At 43.2% G+C, this 23,961-nt stretch overlaps 1 protein-coding gene across 3 annotated transcripts; it reads left to right on the top strand.

Moving 5' to 3' along the window:
- The first annotated feature begins 210 nt into the window (after positions 1-210).
- Positions 211-16,787, top strand: GCNA (germ cell nuclear acidic peptidase). 3 transcript variants are annotated; one of them, XM_075763345.1, is made up of 9 exons: positions 226-270; positions 358-617; positions 1,450-1,496; positions 5,321-5,752; positions 6,980-7,184; positions 8,109-8,253; positions 10,061-10,199; positions 13,767-13,971; positions 15,952-16,787. In XM_075763345.1, the coding sequence occupies exons 1-9, from the start codon at positions 256-258 to the stop codon at positions 16,202-16,204; spliced, it is 1,701 nt and encodes a 566-aa protein (XP_075619460.1). In that variant the 5' UTR covers positions 226-255; the 3' UTR covers positions 16,205-16,787. The 3 variants fall into 3 exon arrangements, with proteins under 3 accessions (XP_075619458.1, XP_075619459.1, XP_075619460.1); XM_075763343.1 differs by having other exon boundaries at positions 211-617; XM_075763344.1 differs by having other exon boundaries at positions 213-617; positions 7,013-7,184.
- Positions 16,788-23,961: the final 7,174 nt, after the last annotated feature.

The following is a 23,961-nucleotide window of genomic DNA, read 5'->3' on the forward strand; positions in this document are numbered from 1 at the left end:
CTGGGGAGGAAGCCTCGCTGTATTTACGCTCGTACCCTCTCCTGTTAGCAATAGCTGTACGACTGGCAGAGTTAACAGTACTTAGGACCTACGTCTGTGTTGGCCGATGTCTGGCTCAGCCCTTCAGCTGGAGGGCATGTCGCTGGATTGTCCGCCCGCTGTTCCCCGCGTTGTGCGCAGGCGGGGGCTGGTGCGCATGCGGCCTGGGCCGGTGCCCCGGAAGCAATGCGGCGGGGCGCGGCGATTTGAAGCGGGATGGAACGGACAGGGGTGCGGCGGGGGCTGCTAGCCCCGTCTACCCCCACACCACCCCGTTCCGGATCCTGGCGGGCTACTCATGCTCTCCTTCGTTTGCAGCTCGAGGAGGCACGGGACGGAGTCTCGCCGCAGCAGAGGCGCCCCCAGCCCCCTCGGGGCGCTGAGGGCCGCGGGGAGCGCCCCGCCGACGCCACCCCCACGTACGGTCGATGCTGGGGGCGGGCGGGGAGCGGGGCCGAGGGACGTCCCGGTGGCGGGCCCTTAGACTCGTGCGATGACGGCTCTTACTGCGGTTTGGCTTCAGGCGGACGCAGCCCAGTGAGAGCGGCCGCAGGGAGCCGGGGCCGACGGGGCGGCAGGTGAGGTGGTGCTCGGTGGGGCAGCAGCCCCATTCCTAGCGTCCTTCGTTATTGATCGTATCTAAATATAGGTTATGCCTTTAATTGTTTTATGGTAATTGGTAGGTATTGGCATGTTTCAGACTTATAATCTTTAAGATTTGGGTAACCTTAATGTAATTAAAAGAAGCTGTCGTCCTATTTTTAAGCAATTGCATAGTGTATTTTTCAAGTTGTTAATGTTTGGGTTTTGTCAGAAAACGAAGCTAATTTGATAGAGTATTATCACTTGCCTCTACATTTGCATGACAATTGCAGTCTAACTGGTAATGCATCCTTTCTGTATTTTAAAATAGCTTTATAAAAGCTACTGCAGTTTGCTAAATATTTGTGGCAACCCTATTAAAATGCATTTTATACAAAAGCAGCTTATTTTTCGTTGCATGTTTTGAGGTTTCAGACTTAGTATAACACAGTGTTCTCTATCTGATCATATACCAAATGTAAGATGAGAAACAAGCTTTCTATCCCTTCTGACACCCAACTTGAACTTAAACCAATGTAATGTCCTACGCCTGTGTCTCCAAATGGCTCAGTCTTTCAGATTTTGACAGTGACTGATTACTACTTGAATATTAGAACGTGTATATTAAAATGCATAACAACCATATAAGTTCTAATATTTCTATCTTAAATAATTTAAAGCAGATCAGCCTATTTGAGATGTTCAATGTTTTTTTCAGTATATATTTGGTTCTCAGTATTCACAGGTATTTCTGACCAGTAGAGATGCAGATTCACTTGCTGTTGACCTAGTGTTCTTGATACTATTCTGCATTTCGTTTTTTTGCAGTCGTGCCCTGTACTTTTCCTCCAGCAGTGATGATGAATTTGAAATGTGTAAGTAATAGCACATGTATGTTTGTTTGTTTGAAGGAGCATGAAGAGGACACATTTCTATCTAGTTATAATGAAGTTGTTTTTACACATGATTTTCTTTCATTGCTCCTGCTGCAAAGTACGTTTTCTTCTTGAGGTGTAGCGTTTGTAGCTATATGCCACAGTGAGCGTTCTTGAATCTTATGTCTTAATCTTGGATGCTTTTTGCCTTGCATTATTTTTCTTGTTGCCTCAGTTTTGTCTGTTCCCTGTTATACACTGGCTTTCTTCTTAGTCAATGGAGCATCTTTGAATAAATGTTTTCTCTAAGCAGTTATTGTTCCAAACATATGTGTAAACTGCTCAGAATTCCCTTTTATGTGCGATGGCTTTTTCTGCATGAGTTGAAATGAAAATATGTGCAAAGAGACAAGAAACTAAAGAAAATTGATTTATTAAGTAGCAAGTCATATTTTTCAGTAAGCCTTTGGTTTCCTGTGATCAGCTATCAGCCTTATTAGTTTGGTGCTGCTTCACAGTCTATGAATGCTGTGGTTACGATCATCTAAGAAAGCTGCTGGCTGCTAGCCATTTGTGCTTCAGTGAGTCACCCTGGTGTGGTGGCTTGGAAGGCAGCAGATACTGCATTTACCTCTTTTGTAATGAGTGTAGTGGTGAAGACTACTGGGTGCTAATACTGAAAATAACTTACTACTCCAAGTACTTTTTGAGCTTTGAGGTCTTGAATTCTTTTTTCTCTGCTTCTGCTCTTCAGAGGACAACATTCAGTCCTCCTTTATGCTTTTTAATCTATAGTGTGCTTTCAGGGTAGTGTTTGGGTGTAACTCAGCGTCTTTTACTGGAACCAGAATCTACTGATGAGCCATCAAACTTTTTTCAAGAAAACCTGTCTTCTGGTTCTGGGCTTTTATGACATAGTGCAAAGGCTTATAATCCCATTGAAGTATTCATGCAGCTTCAGATTGTGAGAACCAACACTCCATAACTGCTATTTTGGCCCATTATGTTCTGAAGAAGGGATGCTTGTTTCCCTTCTCCCCAGCCTGATTTATGCTTTAATGAAACTTGTTCCCCTTCTCATGATGATGGTGTGTGAAATTTTTTTATGACATTCCTGATAATCTCTCAAAAGTAACTACTTGAAGCATATGCAGTTACAGCTACCTGAACTGTGTTTTTGTGTTTAGCAGTCACCACAATATTCCTGGAGTGATTAAAACACATTTATTTCTGAGAAGTAGTATTGAATTGCATATGGACACCTCTTTGCAGTAGGAAAACTACTACCCACCATCATTGAAATGCTTGGAGAAAATATGATAAACCTACTCAATTCCACCCCCAATGATCCATATATATGAGGAGGCTATACTGGATACTGCAGGATGCAAAACAGTACTTCTTATCTGGCTTTGTGCTGGGCAAGGATTGAATAATGCAGGAAATGCTAAGACAGCTGCTCTCAGCTTTGAGGAACTGAGAGTTGGAATTATACGTAAAGGATTATTATGGGGTTTTGGAGTTGGTTTTTTTTTTTTTAAAGACTTTAGATGGAATTTTTACTAGTTGCAGACTTTTCTCTTAAAAATGCATAACAAAAGAAACAGAACCTTGTTCTTAATTAATCTTTTATTGTTTCAGTTTTAGGTAGAATGAAAACACCCAAATCTGTTTCTAGAAAGGTAGATGCAAGGAGGGTGCTGTAATTGATGATTTTTCAATGTTTATATTTTAGTTTTCTACATCACATCTATTCAGAATACAGAAAAACAGTAAAAAAATTTTAGTGATTCATAGGCAGATACATGTATAGGAGTGAGTGCAGACAGAAGAACTGTTATGTGTTTAATCTGCATGTTCGGGTCAAATGTAAAATGGGATGTTTGGGAGCGTACATGCTGTATTGCCATTCCTATTAGTGGATGTAGTTGGATGTTCATTTGCTGTGAGCAGCTGATAATATTATATTGGGTGGCTTTCTTTGGTTTACCTTTTTAATAAGACTGTCCTGGTTCTGGCAAGGATAGGGTTAATTTCACAAGGAGCCAGGACAGGTGAGCCAAGCTGGCCGGGGGCTAGTCCATGCCATGTGACGTCATGCTCCCCATAAAAGGGGGCTAGTCGGGCAGGGGAGGGGCGGTGCGGTTCCGGGACGGGCTGAGTGTCTGGTCCGTGGGTCGGTCGTTGGTTCGGTAAATTGTTCTCTATTATCACCCATTGTTAATATCTGTTATCAGCACTGTTGTTGACTGTTTTTCCCTCTCCCCTGCTGTCCCAGTAAACTGCCCTTATCCCAACCCTCGAGGCTTTTGCCGTTGTTTTTCCGTTCTCCTCCCCGTCCCGCTGGGGAAGGAGTGAGTGAGCGGCCGCGTGGCACTCAGCTGCCGGCTGGGCCTAAACCACATCAAAGACGAACTTATTCTTCTATTTTCCTGCTTATGCCTACCTTTTTTTCTTTCTGTGTTATTTGCTTGTTTTACAGTTTGAAGGACTTAATTGATGACTTGGATGACTTCTTAGACTTAAAAGTGAGAAAGAGCACAACAAAGAATGGCAAGTAATTGTCCAACAGCGAATAGGAAGCAAGAATTTTAATGGGTGGAAAGACAGCATTCATTGCTGAGCTGAAGTTTTTGAGAGAGCTAGTTAAACATAAGATCACTTTGTCTCTTGAGGGTAACAGAGGAGAGGCTTTTCTGTTTCCTCTGGGTGTAACAGAGGAAAGTATGGTCATACTGTCCTGACAAGGGTACATTTTGAAGCATTGCTGTCGATCTGTAGGTGCTGTGGACTATCTGCTAGTATTTGGGTCTATGAAAAGAGTAGCAACTCAATGTCAACCGAAGACTGTAAAAAAACTAAGGGAATGGTTAATCATCATTAAAAAAAAGTCACCAATAGATTTGACGTGATCCCCTCATCTTGATAGGTGAAATCTGAGAGTCAGAAGCCTTGTTTGTTGGCAAGTGTGTGCTTTGTGCTGTAGGTTATGGTTGATCAGCTAAGGCTGAGCGTTTTTTTAAGTCACCCTTCACTTCATGGTTTTATAAAACTTTAATATGAGTTGTTTAGCCTTACTCTTACATGCATGCAGCTTTTGTTACTGGGAATGAAGATTATGCCAGCGCTAGCGACCTATCAGGCGTAACAACCCTGAATGGCTGATATTGTCCTGGGTTTTGGCTGGGATAGAGTTAATTGTCACAAAATGCTGGGAAGGACACAGCCAGAATAGCTGATGCAAACTAGCCAAAGGTATATTCGATACTATAACATCATGCTCAGTGTATAAGCAGCGGGGAGCCGGGCTGAGGAGGAGGCATTGCTGCTCAGGACAGTCTGGACACCGAGCTCTGGGCTGTGAGCAAGTTGTACTGTGTATCACCTGCTTTGTATATTCTTTTATTAGTGGTGGTGGTGGTGTTTTCCTCTGCTGTCCAAGTAGACTGTCCTTATCTCAGCCCATGAGTTTTACCTTTTTCTTCCAGTGTTACTCCTCATTCTACCGAGGGCAGGGGGGAGGGGAAGGAGGACTGAGCGAGCAGCCTTGTGGTGCTTAGTTGCTGGCTGGGGCTAAACCACAACACTCGTGTATACGTGCATGGGATTTAAGCTGCTACTTTTTTTTTTTTTTTTTTAATACATCTTTCAGTGACTTTCCATTTAGTATGATGGTAAATGAGCAGGATCTAATAAAGAAAACACAAAGATATCTTTCTATTCTTTGTGTTTTCCTATCTTTCATGGGATTTTTTGTGTTAAGACAAAGGCAGGTCTCCTAAATAAAACTACCAAAACTTTAAGCTGTTTCTTTTGAATTGCAGCACAGAAGGATCTTCAGACCCCAAAGAATTTGATGACTTTTGGAAAGAAAAACACTTGCTGCCAAGAATTGCAGTATCCAGAGGCTTCAAGTGACACTGAAGATTCTGTCTTTGTAGAAAGTTCATGGCATGGCTACCAAAAAGGTAGAGTGAAAGACTTGAAAGAGAGTTGGAGGTGCATTAAACTCCCACCTCCACAAAATCTGAAAGAGTCAATTTCCAGAGGCAGTCCAGACTTGCTTCCAGTTCCAGACTGTGAAAAGAGTACAGAAAATAAAGCGCCAAATGTGGCACTACAAGAAAGTACAGAAGTAGAATCAAGTAGCTCAGATGACGAATTTGAATCATTAATAGAACGGATAAGGAAACTAAACATACCCCGGAAACGAATCTTAAGCACAAGTAAAACTGTCTACCAGCCAAGCAAAATAGGTAAGCAATTGTTCTTAGCTAACTTGCAAGCTAATGTATTGACAGCAATGGTAGTGCTAATTGCCTAATTCTTTTCGTTTGTGTGGCATGTGCTTTAGAAGTGCAGCCCAGATCTTGCAACTGAATTTTGATGCAATCAGAAATTACTCCTCTGGTGGTTTTGTATGATATTAACTAATTTTTTTTAATATATGATAGCAGTTAATGTGAAGCTGTCATTTTGGTAAGACTGAAATTTTGAGCAGTTAATTTACTATTGATGCTGTTAATTTACTATTTAGATTTATAATTTACTTTATTTAAAATACAGTTTATAATAGGAATTTCCTAAATCAGTAGCTTCGCTTTTTGTTTGACAAACTGAAGTGAGATCCAACTGAAAGATTGCAAAGAAAGGAAAAGGGCTATTGCTGAGTTAAGACAGGTGAAAACAAATCTCTCTAGAAAAGTAAACACAGGGTGCCTTCCTCACTAACAAGGACTACTTCAGGTCAAGGAGACCTATGGAAGAGGACAGCTGACAGCATGCAAATATGCCCTGGGAAAGAACAAAATTTTTTTTGTCCTTATTGGCATATGTCAGTGTGGTCTAGAAAACATATTCTAGAATAAGTGAGCTGGCAGCTGCATTGGCTTCTCTGTATGTGGTTGAATAGTGAAAGGAGATAAGCGGCCCAAGTAAGGGAACAGGTATAGAAAAGCCAGCAGAGAACCTCTAGTGAAACCACAAACCTTGAAGGGGTCCTTGATTTCTGGTTTGACGGTCAGTCATCTTAGCAATCTGTCCAGATGTGGGCTGGGAAAAAAGGCAACTGTCTGATCAGAACTTGCCTGTGAAACAAATGATGTGACTTGTGGTACATGACAGAAGGTTAGAAAGATATATTTTTTTTTTGTTGTTCTAATGGTGTCTCTGCATTACTGCTCCCAATGTGCTGGTAATGTATTTTGAATTGTTGAAGTGTCACAGCAATGCCTTAGTGAGGTCACAAATGCTTTTCCCTCCACTTCCTCCTAGTTGAATGTTTGAAAGTTGGAGTCTACCACTCTTTGACTGAATGGCAATTTTTGTAGTATATAACAGCAAATTACCTTTCCATTAGTTGTAAAAGCCTTTGCTTTCAGGAATGCACAGTAAGAGTGTGTATGCTGAGGTGGAATATTTGCCTTTTTTCACCCTTGTCTGTTACCTGGTTGCTGATGTTTATGCTTCTGATTCTTTGACAGTGTGTAATCCTGTGACTCTTTCTGTTGAACTAGAAAACATCAAGCCACTCTCTGAAGATGCCCAGCCCTTGAAAGGCAAGGGAGTTGAGATACCAAGGCCAAACTCCATTTCATTTCAAGGAACACCTTCCAATATAATGGCTTCTGCAAGAATTCCTAGGAATGAATTAGACAGTTGCTCCCAATCAGCAAAGACAGAGAAAAGGTGTTTCTCCCTTCTTTACTATATTCTGGGACCATTATAGATAGACAAAGAGATGCTAAGCATTTTGCCTAGGATGACGTTCTGATTTTTCTGGTACTGAGAAACTTCTGCTACCAATTCAGCAGTTGTTAATGGTTTTTAAGTAGCTGGAAATCAAAGCTTTCCATTTCGGGTGTGAGAGGGAGAATATAAGCTAATCTCCGCTGAGAGGAATGGCTGACAAATGAATCGGACAAATGTCAAGTCTTTGTAAATGTTAGCTCTCTTGCTATTCCTTGTCTTAGAACAGCATACTTCTAACATGCACTGGCAATAAAGATTCTATCTCTCCAGTGTCTGTCTCTGAAACTATACCAAAACTGATTCTATTAGTAATTCATGCCTTTTAACAAGCTTGTCTTGATTATTTTTGACCTGTATCCTTATAACTTGCAGAATTCATGTTTCTTTTTCTGTATGTGGATGCAGCTTAAGCTTTTCAGAATGTCCTTTTCATGTCTAATAACTGCCTTTATTCTGCCTTTTAGCCATGTGATGTTTTCTTTAGTCATTTTATAATTGTACATTTGTCCTGACTTGTGGCTGGGATAGAGTTAATTTTCATAAGAAGCTGGGACAGGACACAGCCAGTACAGGTGAACCAAACTAGCCAAAGGGATATTCCATAACGTATGATGTCATGCTCAGCGTAAAAGGGGGCTGGCCAGGGCAGCACAGCTCCAGGACTGGAGGGAGGAAAGGGGAAGAAGGCAGTATAAGCGTGTGCGCCCTGCTGGCCTCATGAGGGCAAACTAGTGAAAAGAGTCAGGAGAGGTTTACGCCAGCGGCAGCATCCTGGAGATCTTTATTGGCTATGAAGTGGCTGTTAGTTTTCAGTGTGATATTCCTGTACTTCAGTAAAATGCTTTATGGGTTTTCTTGCAGGTTCATGGTGTGCTCAGTGCCTGGCTGTTTCTTGCAAGATCTCTCAAATCCGGCTTACCACTATGTGAAGTATTTCAAGAAAAATAAAGAGGAGCTGGCACAGAAGCTCTACTGTCTGTATAATAGCACCATCTTTGAGCAGAAGGTTGGCTTCAAAACAAAAGCTACAAATCTAAAATGCTTGTTAATATGTTGCTCCTCACTTTTTGATGTGATTTCTCTTTATCCTCTTGAGTTAGTGGAAGCTAAGCTTTAGCAATGGCTGATGTTTGAAGTAGTTCAAGCAATTTCTTTGAAAGGGGGTTATTACACTAGGATGCAGCAGTTTTCAGCTTGGCTTGCTTTCCCAGCTGTAATGGTGCACCATCCTTAAGTGAACAGTCTGGATGGTGTCCAAGAGTCTTTGAGAGAAACTGCTACATGAGGGGCCTTGCATCAGTTTCATCTTTGACGAAGTGACTGATATTTATCTTTATGTATTTTCTAGTACCTGCATGGTCGACAACTCAGCAGCCCAGGAATGTTTCTGTTGCTGCTTCTGTGGTAGTAGACCCCAGCAAAGGCATTTATGGCTTTCTGCTGCTTAAAGAAGCTCAAGGTGGCCTACCACCATTGCTCATTCAGCTTTTACTGAAGTAACATGTACTAGTGAACTCTACAGTATTACTAATAGGTAGTTGTTTATTGCCTGCAGCCTATGAAAGGCAAGTAGTGGGAGCATATGTTGGGGAGCAGGGAGCTGATGGATAAAAGCACTTCCCTTTGTTGTTAGGGCCTATTGCCTCATGCTTAGTCATGCTACGTGCAGTCTTCATTCCTATTGCATGTTCATGTCTGCATTCTGGAACAGATTAAAAAGCTGCTTATCCTTTGAACAACACTTCTGGGTGAACCTGAAGCTATAAGTTGTGCTTCAAATTGAAGGCTCAATTTCAGAGAACTGCTGTCTTGACCTTTACATTTTCTGGGATACTGGAGACCCTCCTCTGGTGAAAAATGTCCTTGTGAGGAAGGACACTGCCCTCGTTAATTCCAGTAGAACTTTTTTCAGGAAGGAAGATATTTCTGTGCAGCTGAGGAAATATTGCTGAGCTGACCAAGGACAGGCTGAGGTCATGATTTCACATAAGGCTAAGCTGAACAGGCTCACTGTTGCTGAAAGCAAAACATCTTGCTCCCCAGTGCTTCAGCCCTGTACCTGTGCTGGCACTTACTACTGTTGGACCATTTACTTAAAATCATTAACTAATTTAGATGACAGAAAACTTAGTAAAAGAGCAGAGCTAACCAAGATAATTATGATGAGGGCTTAAAAAAAATCAGGAGCAGCACAAAGGATAAACAAGGGGTGATTATTCAACCTCTCACAGTGTGAAAGTGCAGCAAATTAAAATGGCAAGTTGCAGGTTCAGAACAACCAAAGCAAATGATACTTGACCTGTGAATTATTAAGCTGTAGAACTTCTGATCATAGACTACTGTGGATGTTAATGCGTATGTATTCTTAAACACACACTTTCTTTCTCTTTCCCCACCCTGCCCCCCCAAACCACCAGAAAACAACTTTAAGGGCATTTTAATGCAAAGGAACCGTATGTGGCTCAGTGAGGTGTTGTGTTGCAAATGATTAGCAGCTGGGAAGAGTACTTTTTTTGAAGAGACAATTCTGTTTTATGCTTGACCTGTCCTTGTATTTCCTCTTAAGCAGCATATGTTAGTCACAGTTGGAGGCAGAACAGAGGATTTTTTTTTTGTCTCATCCTGCATTGTGAAACTCCCAGTGTTGGTTACAGAAAAACTGGTGATGGAATAAGAAGCCATGGAGGGTGGGTTTGCATCTTAAGTGACAACAGTGTTAAGGGCACTAAGAGGCATTTGTACTGGCTTTGCAGTAAACATAAGGGGAAGCCAGAGGGCCAGAAGAAGAGTACATGTACTGTTTTGTTTTTCAGTTACCGGAGAAAATGGCAATAATCTGGAATAAGAAAATGAGAAAAACAGCAGGATATTGTGTAACTGGGCAGACAGCAGGTCCGGAAGCAAGGCGTTATGCTCGCATAGAACTTTCTGAGAAAGTCTGTGACTCTGCAGGTAGGTAAAAGGTATGTTGACTCTTCTTTGAGAAAGTGAGTTCTTGAGAGAAAAACATGAATCTGAGGCTTAAGAGATCTGGAACTGGACCCTGAAATTTCATATTACTTTAAATAAGTCCAGTAATGGTAGTACCTGTCCTCACAGCCCTTCTAAGAGGCTGGGCAAATTTACAAAATGTGAGAACAGAGATGTATTCATGCTAACTGCAGTATTTTGATTATGTTATTGATTTGAAGATCTATATATTACTCTAATTCTATAGGTACTATAATGGCAATCTAAAATCTGACTTCTTCCATGACAGCTAGCCATATTTAAAGCTAAAATAGAGACAGATCAGTGCCAAATTAAGTACTATCATGTGGTGGGTACTGTAACTCTTATTTCTCCCTCATTCCCCTCCCAGTTTGAGGAAATCAATGTTGCAGTTACTGTAGGAGAATCAGTTCTCTAATTAATAGACTACTTTGAAGTAAGCTTAATAAATTCAAATTGAGAATTCCCAGAGTACCCTGGGAATCTACTTTTGAGGGCTTAGGAGTCCACAAGTGCTGGTCAGTTTTTAAGAAGCACTTTTTAGAAGCACAGGAGCAGGCAATCCCATTGTTGTAAGTCAAGCAGAAGTCCATCTTGACTGAACAGGGAACACCTTGTGGAGCTCAAGAGGAATAAGAAATTGTATCATCTCTGGAAGTGAGGTCAGGCTTTGCAGAAAGATTACAGAGCTGTGGTCTGTATATGTAGGGAGAAGACATGAAAGGCTAAAGCTCAATTAGAGTTGAAACTGGCCAGTGTTGTGTCAGACAAGAAGGGCTTTTTGAAGTACATTAATAGCAAGAGGAAATCTAAGAAAATATTGGACTGATACTTGTTGAAGATGGTCATATGACTAATAGGGATGAAGAAAAAGTGGAGGCATTCAATGCTTTTTTTTTTTCTTTTAAATTTGCCTTAGTCTTTAATAAAACTGACAGACCTTGGGCTGCCTAGTCCCCTGAGTCGGAGGACCATGAGTGTGGGAACGGTGTGAATTTCCATTTGTGGACACTGAAATTGTCAGGGACCAGGGGTATCAGCTGAATGTTCACAAGTCCGTGGGACCTGATGGGATTCACCCCAGAGTACTGAAGGAGTTGGGGGCTGTTATGACAGGACCCCTCTTGATAATCTACTAAAGGTCTTGGGGGTCTGGGGAGGTCCCGGCTTACTGGAAGCTAGCTAATGTTATTCCAATTTACAAGAAGGATGTGAAGGAAGACACAGGTCTGTAGTTTCCTAACCTAACTTCCTGGAAAAACTACGAAGATCATCATACTGGATGATATTGAAAGGCATTTAAACAATAATGCAATCATCAAGCACAGTGAACATGGGTTTGCTAAGGGGAAATCCTGTTTAACTGATCTGATACCCTTCTATGATAAGGTCACCCACCTAGCAGATGAAGGGAAGGCAGTGGATGTAGTTTTTCTGGATTTTAGCAAGGCTTTTGATACAGCCTCATAGCATCCTTCTGGACAAGTTGTTCAGCTGTGGGATGAGCAGGTTCATGGTGTGCTGGATGAAGAACTGGCTGAAGAGCAGGTCTCAAAGGGTTGTAGTGAATGGGGCTACATCTGGCTGGTGACTGGTAACTAGCACTGTTCCTCAGGGTTTAATTCTAGGGCTAGTCCTGTTCAGTATACTTATCCACAATCTCGATGCAGGAGTGGAACGCATTGTTAGCAAGTTTGCTGACGATACCAAACTGCAAGGTGCTGTTGACTCTACTGAGAGACAAGATGCCTTGCAGAGAGATCTAGATAGATTGGAGCATTGGCCAGTGATTAATGGAATGAAATTTAACAAGTCCAAATGCTGGATTCTGCACCTGGGATGGAGTGATGCTGGGCACAAATATAAATTGGGAGAGGATTGGCTGGAGAGCAGCCCTGCAGAAAGGGATATGGGGGTGCTGGTTGGCAGCAGGCTCAATATGAGTCAGCAGTGTGCCCTGGCAGCCAAGAGGGCAAACTGCATCCTGGGGTGCATCAAACACAGCATAACCAGCTGGTCAAAAGTGGCGAAGTACAGTACACCTACTGTAGTCAGTGTTGGTTTGGCCTCACCTTGAATACTGCGTGCAGTTCTGGGCCCCACAATTTATAGAAGGATGTGAAGGTCTGTGAATGTATCCAGAGGAGGGTAACAAAACTGGTGAAAGGGCTGGAAGACATGTCCTATGAGGAGTGGCTAAGGACTTTAGGTTTGTCTAGTTTGGAGAAAAGGAGGCTGAGGGACGACCTCATTGATCTCTAAGGCTTCCTGAGAAGGGAGGTGCTGATCCTTTCTCCCTGGTATCCAGTGATAAGATGTGTGGCAATGCTTCAAAGCTGCACCAGGGGAGGTTTAGACTGGGCATTAGGAAGCATTTCTTTACTGCGAGGCTGGCCAAGCACTGGAACAGGCTTCCTAGAGAGGTGGTTCATGCCCCAGGCCTGTCAGTGTTTGAGGCATTTGGACAATGTCCTTAACATGCTTTCAACTTCTTGTCAGGCAGTTGGACTGGATGATCATTGTAGGTCCCTTCCAGCTGTTCTAATTGTGGAGAAAATTCAGTGCTCCACTCTAGTTGTTTCTGGATGAAAAATATGAATGTTACAAAAGCAATCAATGAATCTTGGTCTAAGTAAAGGTGTTTCAGGTCTCAAAACAACTCCAAACAAAAAACCCCAACCAACCAAAAAAAAAATCAAACCAAGCAGATTAGGTGTGCAGGGAAGTAACTAGGATGCAGAATTAGGGCTAATCACAAAGCTGGAAATGCGCTGAGTCAAACCTTATTTTGGGGGATTTTATCGAAACATTGTTAATTCCAACCTCCAAAATAAATCTCTGTCATGGTTTAACCCCAGCTGGCAATTAAGCACCACACAGCCACTTGCTCACTCCCCCCCACAGCAGGATGGGGCAGACAATTAGCAGAGTGAAAGTGCAAAAACTGGTGGGTTGAGACAAAGGCAGTTTAATAGGTAAAGCAAAAGCCACGTGTGCAAGCAAAGCAAAACAAAGAATTTATTCACCACTTTGAATCGGCAGGCAGGTGTTCAGTCATCTCCAGGAAAGCAGGGCTCCATCACCTATAATGGTTACTTGGGAAGACAAATGCCATCACTCAATGTCTCCCCTCTTCCTTCTTCCCCCAGGTTTATATGCTGAGCATGACATCATATGGTATGGAATATCCCTTTTGTTAGTTTGGGTCAGCTGTCTTGGCTGTGTCCCCTCCCAACTCATTGTGCATCCCCAGCCCACTCACTGATTGAGTGGTGTGAGAAGCAGAAAAGGCCTTGACTCTGTGTAAGCACTACTCAGCGATAATTAAAACATTGTTTTCAGCACAAATCCAAAACATAGCCCCATACTACCTACTATGAAGAAAATTAACTGTATCCCAGCCAAAATAAGAACCCTCTTGTATCTTAAAGAATGAATGTCAAAGGTCTGAAGCAGTGACCAAGGATGAAAGTCTGTACTTCCCCATACCCGACTGATCTTAATGTCTTTTGTTTGCCTTATGCCAAGATCGTCTTCGAGACACACTAGTTCATGAGGCTTGCCATGCAGCCACCTGGCTGATCAATGGTGTTCGCGATGGACATGGACAATTCTGGAGATTCTATGCCAATAAATCAGCTGTGATTCATCCCGAACTGCCAGTAGTAACACGATGCCACAGCTATGAGATTAATTACAAATTCATCTATGAATGTGTTCTGTGCAAAGCTACGTGAGTAATGTTTTGATCTTGCATATGACTGTGTATTAACTTTGCCTCTAACTTGGCAGTCTCCTGTGTCCTAGAAATCATGGGTCTCTTAAACTGTGAAGCAATTGGGATACTGAGTTGTCTCTTCACATTTCCTGAGTCCACAGAACCTTACTACATGATTCCACATGTTTGCTTCTGGGTAGTTTCAGTTCCAGTTCAGAGGTCAGGACAGGCAGAAGTGTCTTCTGAGGACCATTGGTGATGACAAAGAAGGTCTTTGGGAAGCAGTAAGAGATCAGAAAATGTGCCTCAGCTTTGAAGGATATGGCAGGGAAAGTTCACACCCCATGTGGTTGCTCTCACTTTACAAACATTGCTCCCGTTATGTAAATTTGGATTTACTTCCTACTGTAGTTAATATTGAGTTAACTTGTGGAAGTTTTTGACCACTTATCTCAGATTTCATGATCTACACTGATCCTATTACAGGCTTTTTGCTAGGTGGTGGTATTTCCCATCTTAAATAAGTACTACATCAGGAGTATTACTTGTGGGCCTACACTGACAGAACAATGACTCGATCTGGGACATCCCTGCAGAATGTATGTAAGCAAAGTACTAGCATGTGTTGCAGAAATAAGGCATTCCAAGTTTTTTTGAAATCTGTCCACATTTTACAAAGTAACATCTTTTTGCCATGACAACAATCTAGATTTGATCCAAGGAAAAAACAGTCCACAAGGGAGTCCTAGACTTTCCACCGTGGACTGAGTTACTTTTTAAATACTCACCCTTGTAAAGATACTGAGGACCATCTGATGCTGAAAGAAGTCAGTTAGTAGTCACTGGAATTCAAAAGCGGAACAAGTCCCCATAAAAACTGGGCACAAACTGGGTTTTGTATCTTGATGACTTTGAATTAAGACTAAACATTTTGACTAATCTTCTATCTTTGTTATGGCAGTGCTAAGTAAAATGTAGAGACCAATGATATAATGATTTCTATTGGTTTAAAACTCATAAAAGCTATAGTCAGTTTTCTAGTTGATCTTTTACCTCATGGACTCTTTCAGCTTGTGTATATATTAAAGGAAGAATAGATGTCTGCATCACACAGATGTGAGCAGCACTGTGATGTAAAGGATTGAAGTTAGGACACAGATGTACTGATAGATTGCAACGTTGGTCATAAGACTTCTGTCTTGCTTACTGTATTTGTAAAATGAGAACTATATATGTTGCTGAGATCAAACAGAAGAAATAGTTGCTATAGTAATTTTACAGGTTTCTTACTTTTCGTGGGTATGAAAGGTGGTGGTGCCTTTTCTGGAAGATCGTAGCTGATCACAGGCTTCTACATGTAATGACCTCATTCTCTTTGGGAAAGCATGAAGTTTTGTGAATTCAGTTCTGCATAGCCCAGGAAAGTGGCTGACAATAGCGTGAATTTTTAAAGATTTTTAAAAAATTATTATTATTCCCCCCTAACTTTAGGGGTTAAATGCATGCTTAGAAAACATGCATGGGACTCTTTTCCCTCAGGATCATGTGTGCTACTTTAAGAAGCATTTTAAGGAAACAGTATTTTGTATATGAAAGAATCTTCCTGAAGTGTTTAATATGACTATGCAATGCATTAGTTGCTTAGATGCAACACAGCATTGAGATGATTTGATGGTGATGGCTTTGAGGAGAAACTCCAAGGGGTAGCTGATACATGGGTTGTGGAGGTGTTTTGAAATGTTGTAGTACTACTAGGCTGAGAGTAGAAGAGACAGAGGGAAGAACCAAGCTGAAAAGGCAGTGGAAAAAGTTCTAGGATAGAGAAATGTGTAATACAGATTTGATTGTTCCACTGTGTGAAGTATATAGTCTGTTTACTATTCTAAAATGCTTAGAAATCTGACCTAAGTAGCCTGGCAGAAGAGAAAGAAATCCTTTCCCACGAGTACTGCCTACCGCAAGTGTGAAATCAAAGTACTTATTTTTCCATTTCAGGGTTGGACGTCATTCCAAGTCTCTGGACACAGCGCGCTTTGTGTGTGCATTCTGCGGGGGTCAGCTGGTCCTGAGTCAGCCCACTCAGAAGGATGGCACTCCTGCTAGGACACATCTAATGCCCTTTGCAAAGTATGTGAAAGAAAACTATGGACTTACTAAAAGGGAGCAGAATGGGCTGAGTCATGCAGAAGTCATGCAGAAACTCAGTGCTGATTTTGCTTTAAAAACTAGGCTTCAAGATTCCTTGTAATATCTCAATACACTTCCCTTCATGATGTCACTTAAATTTTGTATGTAGTAGTAAATGAGTCTAACATGAGTCTAAGAATGTGTTTCAGAGGATTCCAGATATTTTTAATATTTTAGCATTAAATCTAATAAAGAAGGCCTTACAGCCTTTTCTGAAATGGGCGAGAGTGAGCAAGAAGTAATGATGTAGAATGTCCATGGCAATACACAAGTCAGGGTATCCTCCTTAGACTTCAAGGAAACACCACCTGTGCCTGGGAAGGTGCAGTTCTAGGCCCTTTGTGGGACTGACTCGCTATGTTTGTCCAGAATTTTCTGAACAGTATTTACTCATAGTGCTTCATGGCATGTCTTCAGTGACTCCAGTGAGCAATGGATTTACTCTTTTATCTGGGTAGCTGATATGCCATAGACTCTGTATATGTGCTAAAGAACTGCTAGGTGTACATCTATCTGGGATTGCCAGATGCAAGAAAAATCCAGGCCCATGAGCTGAAATCCTCTGATTCTGTCTGGATGACTTCAGGCAGGAAAAGGGACAGACCTGAGGAAGGCTTCAGCATGGATTCAGGCATTCTCCCAAAGAGTTTCTTGAGTGATCCTTGGCTGTTTTTATTAAAAGTGGTAGGTAGATGATGCCTCAAATCTGTTAGAGAAAGTGTGAGTTTCTGCAAAGCCATCTGGCCGCCCTTAGTGTGTGGTTAAATTTTGATTGCAGTTGTGCCTCTATCACTGAGATTTCATAGAAGCTAAAATAGATGCAAAAGGTCAGGTTGGGGAAAGCAAATTCAAACACTTTCCACCATAGAATGAGAAGGTCTAGTCAGACAACTTAAGTCTTTCATGTAGAACATCACTAAATGTGTGTTATAGTGTGTCCACTGTGAACAAATTGTTCAGGGGACTAGTAATTTTCAATAATCAATAAATACCAATTTTATACCAACTGTGGCAATGAACCAGGCTTCTTGGTTTCAGTTTAACTGTGGCAGTGTAGGTATAGTACGTGAAAGCTTCTGATTACTTTTAGCTGGTTTTGAGTTTCACATACAGCAGATCACCCTGCCCGATGTTGAGAATACCTCTCTCTGCTCCCTACCTCCTGCCCTGCCTTTATCCATCCTGTTACACTCCCAACTGAAAAAGAAATAGTAGCAGCATATGAAGGAGTTTGAGCTGCTTCAGAAATAGTTGGTACTAAAGCACAACTCCTCTTGGAACCTCAGTTGCCCGTGCTGAGCTGGATGTTCAAAGGGAGGGTTCTTTCTATGCATCATGCAACTGATGCCACATTGAGTAAGTGGGTTGCACTGAGAATGCAATGTGCTAGAATGGGAAACCCTGACCACCCAGGAATCTTGGAAGTGATCATGGACTGGCCAGAGGGCTGAAACTTTAGAGTGTTGCCAGAGGTGGTGGACTGGTGCTGAAGAGGCCCCACTGTATAGTAAATAACCAGCAAATGAAAAGCAGTAAGCCCTATGTGGGATGCCGGAATTGTCCAGGCTTGTTGGTGCCGAATATAGGGCCATTATGACCCAGCAGAAGGGGCCCTGGGGGAGTCCAGCTTGGCCGAGAGCAGGGATTGAGCAACTTGCTTATCTTGCACTGATAAGCACTGGACCTGAACAGGGGCAGGAGATGAACAATTTGTTCATCTTAACAGGATGCGGCGCCTGACGGGTCTACTCCTTAATCAACTAAGTGACGCCTGGGGTGAGGGGGAGCCTTCACAGCTTGATGTTACTCTAGTAAAACTAAACAGACCACCGCTCCTCTGTACAGAATGCCTTTGTTCTCCGCCACTTCCCCCCCCAGCCCTGATCAACTGCACAACAAGCCTTGTTAAGGGCCAGTTGGCACACAATACCTGACTTAGTCCCACTTCACCAAATGTATAAATCTGGCATTTAGAATCTTCTTTTTTGAGGACGAGAACTCCCAAGTATCCGGACGGGTTGACGGGCCTGGACCCCTCTGCTCCCCAAGCAGGGATGCCTCTTTGGGTAAGACTTACGCCTCTGATTATGTTGGATGTTACCCCAGGAAAACTATCATTAACAAAAGCGCTGAACTGTTTAAGCGGGCTCAAAATTGTTGCAGTTAGTGCATTTATCAACGGCAATTCCGAACTTTTATATGTGTTGCTTCAATAAATTACCTATTTTTCTTTTCAACTTTGCGAAACTGTTTCAGTGAAAGTCCTTAGTGGGGCTCTGACAGGCAAACGTTGACTCTGATAAGTGGCTACACACATAATCCTTTAGACGTAAACCATTGACCAAGTCTGGGACTACGACTGGACCTAGCCACACCTAGGCTCCTCTCTGAGGAGTTTAGAAAGCAAGGGGGTCCTTTCTGAACCTTGTGACTCAACGGGAGGGCCTCCCTCAGCCACACATCAGACTTGTACCCTTTCACATGACACCCTATTATACTGTGAGAAGACATTGGAGGTGGAAAGCTGCTGTGTGGGGGCCTACACAACAAGTCATTGAAAATGCTGAAGGAGAAGGTGAATCCAAGTCAGTTTGCAGAAGTGAAAGTCATCCAACTGACTTTAGATATTGCTGAATGAGAAAAATCTCTACTCATTCATGGATGGTGGCAAATGCTGTGGAGGTGGTTACAGCAATGGAAGTGGACCAACTATCAGCACAGAGGTAAAACCATATGGGCTGCTGAATCGTGTCAACATGCTGGTGCTCAGGTAGAGAACTGCACTGCAGGGAGTGTCAGCTACACATCATGATAAAAAGACATGTAGATATTCACATACCTGAGAGTTGTCACTGAACAACACAGAAACAATGAGCTGGTGGACCGGGCTGCTAGAATTGAAGTGACTCAGGTGGATCTAGACTGGGAATGTAAGGGTGAGCTACTTAAGGCTCAAGAGGCCTATGACACATCAGGATGTCTAGGAAGGGATGCAACACACAAATGGGCTCATGATTGAGTAGACTTGACCATTGATCATATTGCACAGAAAATCTGTGAGTGTAAAATGTGCACTATAGTCAAGTGAAGCAACTAAAGCCTCTATGGTATAGAGGACAATGGCTGAAATCTGTGGTCTGGAAAGGCCACTTAGATTGGGTGTACTTGGTGAGGTGCTGGCAGCCAAGGGTGGGGGGACTGCAGGGGTGGCCTCTGTGTGAGGAAGACCAGAGGCTGCCCTGTGCCGGACATGGCTGGTGCGAGCCAGTGCTAGCTGGCTCCACAACAGCCCCAGTGCAGCCCCAGCTTGGCCTGTCAGCAGGGCTGGGGGGGGGCACCTCTGGGAAAATGTCCAGCAAAAGCCACAGGGGTGACAGGGGGGCTGGACTGGAGGATGCCAGAGGTGCCTCCTGACCCACACCCTGCTGTGGGCCTGTGAGTCTGTGTCTGCAGGGGGCCATAGTTCAAATCCTTCTGAAAGCTGGTTTCGCCATAAACCAATGGTCAGTCAAGGGACTTGCAGAACAGATCCAGATTTTAGGAACAAAATAGCAAGATGGCTGTTGTCAGATCCCAATGGATGTGATCAACAAAATGGCAACTGTTTCTTTGCTGACTAGCAAAAAGGAAAGGCAAGCTTTCTAAGGCTTTGTGGGTTTCTGGATGATACATATGGCAAATTACAGTTTGATTGTAAGCCCTCTCTATCAGGTGACCTGGAAGAAGATTTCAAATGGGGCCCTGAGCAAAGACAAGCCTTTGAAAAAATTAAACATAGTTTAATTTAACACTTAAAACAGTTGATGCAGTAGCCCTTGGGCCAGTCCGGGCAGGACCAGACGTTAAAAATGTGCTCTACGTGACAGTAATCCAATGATAGGACACTTCCTGTGGATCTGCAGTCTCACAGCCCACATGTCAGTGGGCCTGTGCGTCGGCCGCTGAGGGAGGTTTCAGGTCGGTACCTTTTTGGGACTGGCATTGTAGCGAAAAAGATAGGCCTGTAACAAAGGCCTGCTTGTATTATATGTGATAAGAAACTATTCATTATTACTTTAGGTAGAAGGCTAACAATTCTTAGAATGAGTACCTGCTACACATCATGATAAAAAGGAGGAGCTACAAGACACTTCAGGATCCTTATGTACATACTTTTCAGAAAGGGAGGACGTTAATTGCCTCCAGCAACATCCTTATCTTGCTGAGGCATATAGCAAACAATTACCAACACCAAAATATTGAGAAACTAGGGGAAAGGTAATTTGGGCCAGGGTCCCCATGACCACTGACCCATAACCCCCCTACCCAAATTATACCACCTACTCAAAAGATAGAGGCGGAGAAAGGAACTGAGCATGTGTTCTAGTTTGCATACTAGGCAAAGAAATACGAACCAATTATTGTAATGGGGAGTGTACCACTTTGTAATCTTTGTAACATTTGTGTATAAATATGACAAGAGAACCAGTGTTAGGTGTGCCTGATTAGAGAAGCTATCCTCCTGACACCCAGCACTGCAATAAAGGAAATGTCTGCTTCTTAATGCTAAATTGGTGTTAAGGAGTTTTCTTTCATTCCCAAATTTCGGTGATGGTTTTGGTGACCCAGATGGGACATGGCTTTTGAATCTCGATGGATCTGTGGGATCACAGAACCTCCAGCCGGCACCGAGGGATTCTCAGGGAGACCCTTCGATCCCCCAGACTGAAGAGTTCTGAGCACGTTCCCTGGGACAGGTAAAAGGCATTTCTCTTACTTTTAATTGTGATTTAAGATTTTGGGTTGGAGGCCCCCTTAGCCTTCAAGTAAGCCATGGCGTGAGCTACACGAGGGGCTATTATACTGCAATTTAAGAATTTTGTAAGAACTTTTGAAAAGTATTGATCAATCAAGAGTTTGTGTTTTAATTGTTTTGCGTTACTCTTGTCACTTTTGCCATTTGTCAATTTTTGTTCTGTGGATTTTGTGGTATTTGTGTTACGATGGGTAACAAACCTTCGGTGGATGGGGGAATATTAAAGAAATCTCCCCTAGGGTGTATTTTAAACTATTGGAAACAAATAGGAGGGGACCCTCTTATAAAAAGACAACTAATTGAGTATTATAATCACTGGTGGCTGATACATAAATTGGATGATCAGGAAAAATAGCCCAAGAATAAGAATTTGTAATATAATACAATGTTACAATTGATGTTGTTTTGTAGAAGGGAGAAGAAATGGGATGAGGTACCTTATGTCGATTTGTTTTTTTCACCTTGCAAAATCATCCTGAGTGGCTGAAGGACTGTGGGTTTACCCTTGCAAGACCCCCTGGCATTGGCATCAGCATTAGAAAAGTGGGAAAAGGTAGTGGGAGGCTGTGAAGGTGTTGCTCTGCTTGTAGTATGGGGCAATGGTGTTTGAAGTGCGAGCATGATGAGGAGGATGACTTGGAATTAATGAAAGATGTTGGAGGTTGCATGGATGATTTTTGATAACAGGGAGAAAGGGAAGTAAGTTAGACAAGAGCAACGAGAAAACAAAAGAGAGCGGAGACAGGTACTGAGAGACAGGGAAAGAGAGGGTAACCTGAGAGCTGCACTGCAGGGAGCGTCAGCAAGCAGTAACTTCAGGGGAGGACGGCAATACTATGGGGGGAGAGGTGGGGCCCCTCCAGCACAAAATACCACTAATACCTTAGGAGATCATCAGTGTGCCTATTGTAAAGAACTGGGACATTGGAAATAGGATTGTCAGAAATTTAAGGACCATTTTAGGAGTCCTATGCCTATCAGTCCGGAGGTTCTGGAGGAGGCACGATACAATCAAGAAGCAGCTCCCTTTCCATGTTAGTTCCCCTTAACTAAGTCCTGAAGGGGACCAGGGGAAACCTCCCCAGCAGAACCCCTGGTTACAGTAGAGCTGGGAAAAAGGAAAATAGATTTTCTTGTAGATACTGGGGCAACTTATTCTGTTAAATACTTGTCAAAGAAAATTGAGTAATGATACAGTAAACATTGTAAGTGCCACAGGGAAAGCGGAACAGCGTGCCTTTTTCCATCCTTTAAATTTTAAGCTCGGAAAACAAAGGGTAACTCACTGATTTTTATATATGCCTGAATGTCCTATACTACTCTTGGGAAGGCACCTATTGAGTAAATTGGAAATGCAGATCACCTTTAAAGATGGGGAAGTTCAATTATTAATCCCTGAATCTAAAGCCATCAAGGCAAGAGTTTTTATGTTGCAGGAACAACAAATGAATTCCTGAGGAGGTAGAGAATGCAGTGACACCTTTGGTACGGGCTAGTGAGGTTCCAGGTAGATCCAGAAGAGCGGAACCAGTAAGAATTATCCTTAAACCTGGAACAAATCCGGTAAGACAAAAACAATACCTGTTGAGGATAGAGGCCAAAAAGGGATTAGAAAAGTTAATACTCAACTTTATAGAATATGAGTTGCTCATATAATGCGAATCAGAATTTAACACCCCAATCTTACTCATTAAAAATTCAGGGGGCGAGGAATACAGATTAGTGCAAGATTTACAAGCTGTGAACCAAATAGTACAGGACATTCACCTGGTGGTGGCAAACCCCTATACATTACTTACAGCCCTTTTGGGGGTTGCACGTTTCACCTGAGAACAGGGGTTGGACATTATCAGTTTGGAGGCTGGATTCTGGTCGAGGGCCGTTGGGATGTAAAGCAGACTTTAGAACCTTTCCTGTGAACACGCAAGCCCGCAGCCCGGATGTCAGTGGGGCTGTGCGAGGGCCGCTGAGGGAAGCTTCAGGCCAGGCACCCCTTTTGTGACTTGCAGATTTTACCTGGGAACAGGGGTTGGACGTTTTCAGTTTGGAGGCTGACTGCAGGTGAGAGGAACAGTAATCCAATGATAGGACACTTCCTGTGGATCTGCTATCTCACAGCCTGAATGTCAGTGGGGCTGTGCGAGGGCCGCTGAGGGAGGCTTCAGGCCAGGCACCCTTTTGGGGCTGGCACCTTTTGCCTGGAAGCAGGGGCAGGAGGTTTTCAGTTTGGAGGCTGACTGATGACTTTAGACAACAGGGATATACTGTGCTATATATACTGTGGACCATTTTGTGGATACGCAATCTCACAGCCCCAATGGCACTGGGTCCATAATAAGTCTGCTGAGGGAGGCTTCAGGCCAGGCACCCCTTTTGGGGCGGCATCTTTCGCCTTGGAGTAGGGGCTGGACGTTTTCAGTTTGGATCCTGGATGCTGGTCGAGGGCGGAGAGATGTGAGGCTGTGTTTGGACCCCATCTGCAGCTATGCAAGCCCACAGCCCAAATGTCAGCGGTATCGTATGAGGGCTGCTGAGGGAGGTTCGAGACCAGGAACCCCTTTTGGGGCTGGTACTTTTCTCCTGGGAGCAGGGGCTGGACGTTTTCAGTTTGGGGCTGGACTCTGATTTTGGGCCAAAGGAATGTAAGGCACAGTTAGGATCCTTTCAGCGGCTAGGCGAGCCCATAGCCCGAATGGCAGTGGGCCTTCGAGGGCCAATGAGGGAGGTTTCAGGCCAGGCACCCCTTTTGGGGCTGGCACCTTTTGCCTGGGAGTGGGGGCTGGATGTTTTCAGTTTTGAGGCTTGATGCTGGTGCAGTGCCACAGTGACATAAGGCAAAGTTAGGACGCCATCTGCGGCTAGGCGAGCCCACAGCCCAAATGTCAGTGGGGATGTGTGAGGGCTGCTGAGGGAGGTTTCAGGCCAGGCACCCCTTTTGGGGCTAGCACTTTTCTTCTGGGAGCAGCATCTGGACCTTTTTGAGTTTGGAGGCTAGACTCTGATTTTGGGTGAGAGGGACGTGA

This window comes from Balearica regulorum, chromosome 11 (genome assembly GCF_011004875.1).
Source record: "Balearica regulorum gibbericeps isolate bBalReg1 chromosome 11, bBalReg1.pri, whole genome shotgun sequence".
NCBI lineage: Eukaryota > Metazoa > Chordata > Aves > Gruiformes > Gruidae > Balearica > Balearica regulorum.

Bases quoted from the DNA above. Each gene is read 5' to 3' on its own strand.
- GCNA (XM_075763343.1), top strand. From the start codon at position 256: ATGGAACGGACAGGGGTGCGGCGGGGGCTGCTAGCCCCGTCTACCCCC. The intron at 8,254-10,060 runs GTTGGCTTCAAA...TTTGTTTTTCAG, and splicing joins GCACCATCTTTGAGCAGAAG to TTACCGGAGAAAATGGCAAT. The intron at 13,972-15,951 runs GTGAGTAATGTT...TTTCCATTTCAG, and splicing joins TGTGTTCTGTGCAAAGCTAC to GGTTGGACGTCATTCCAAGT.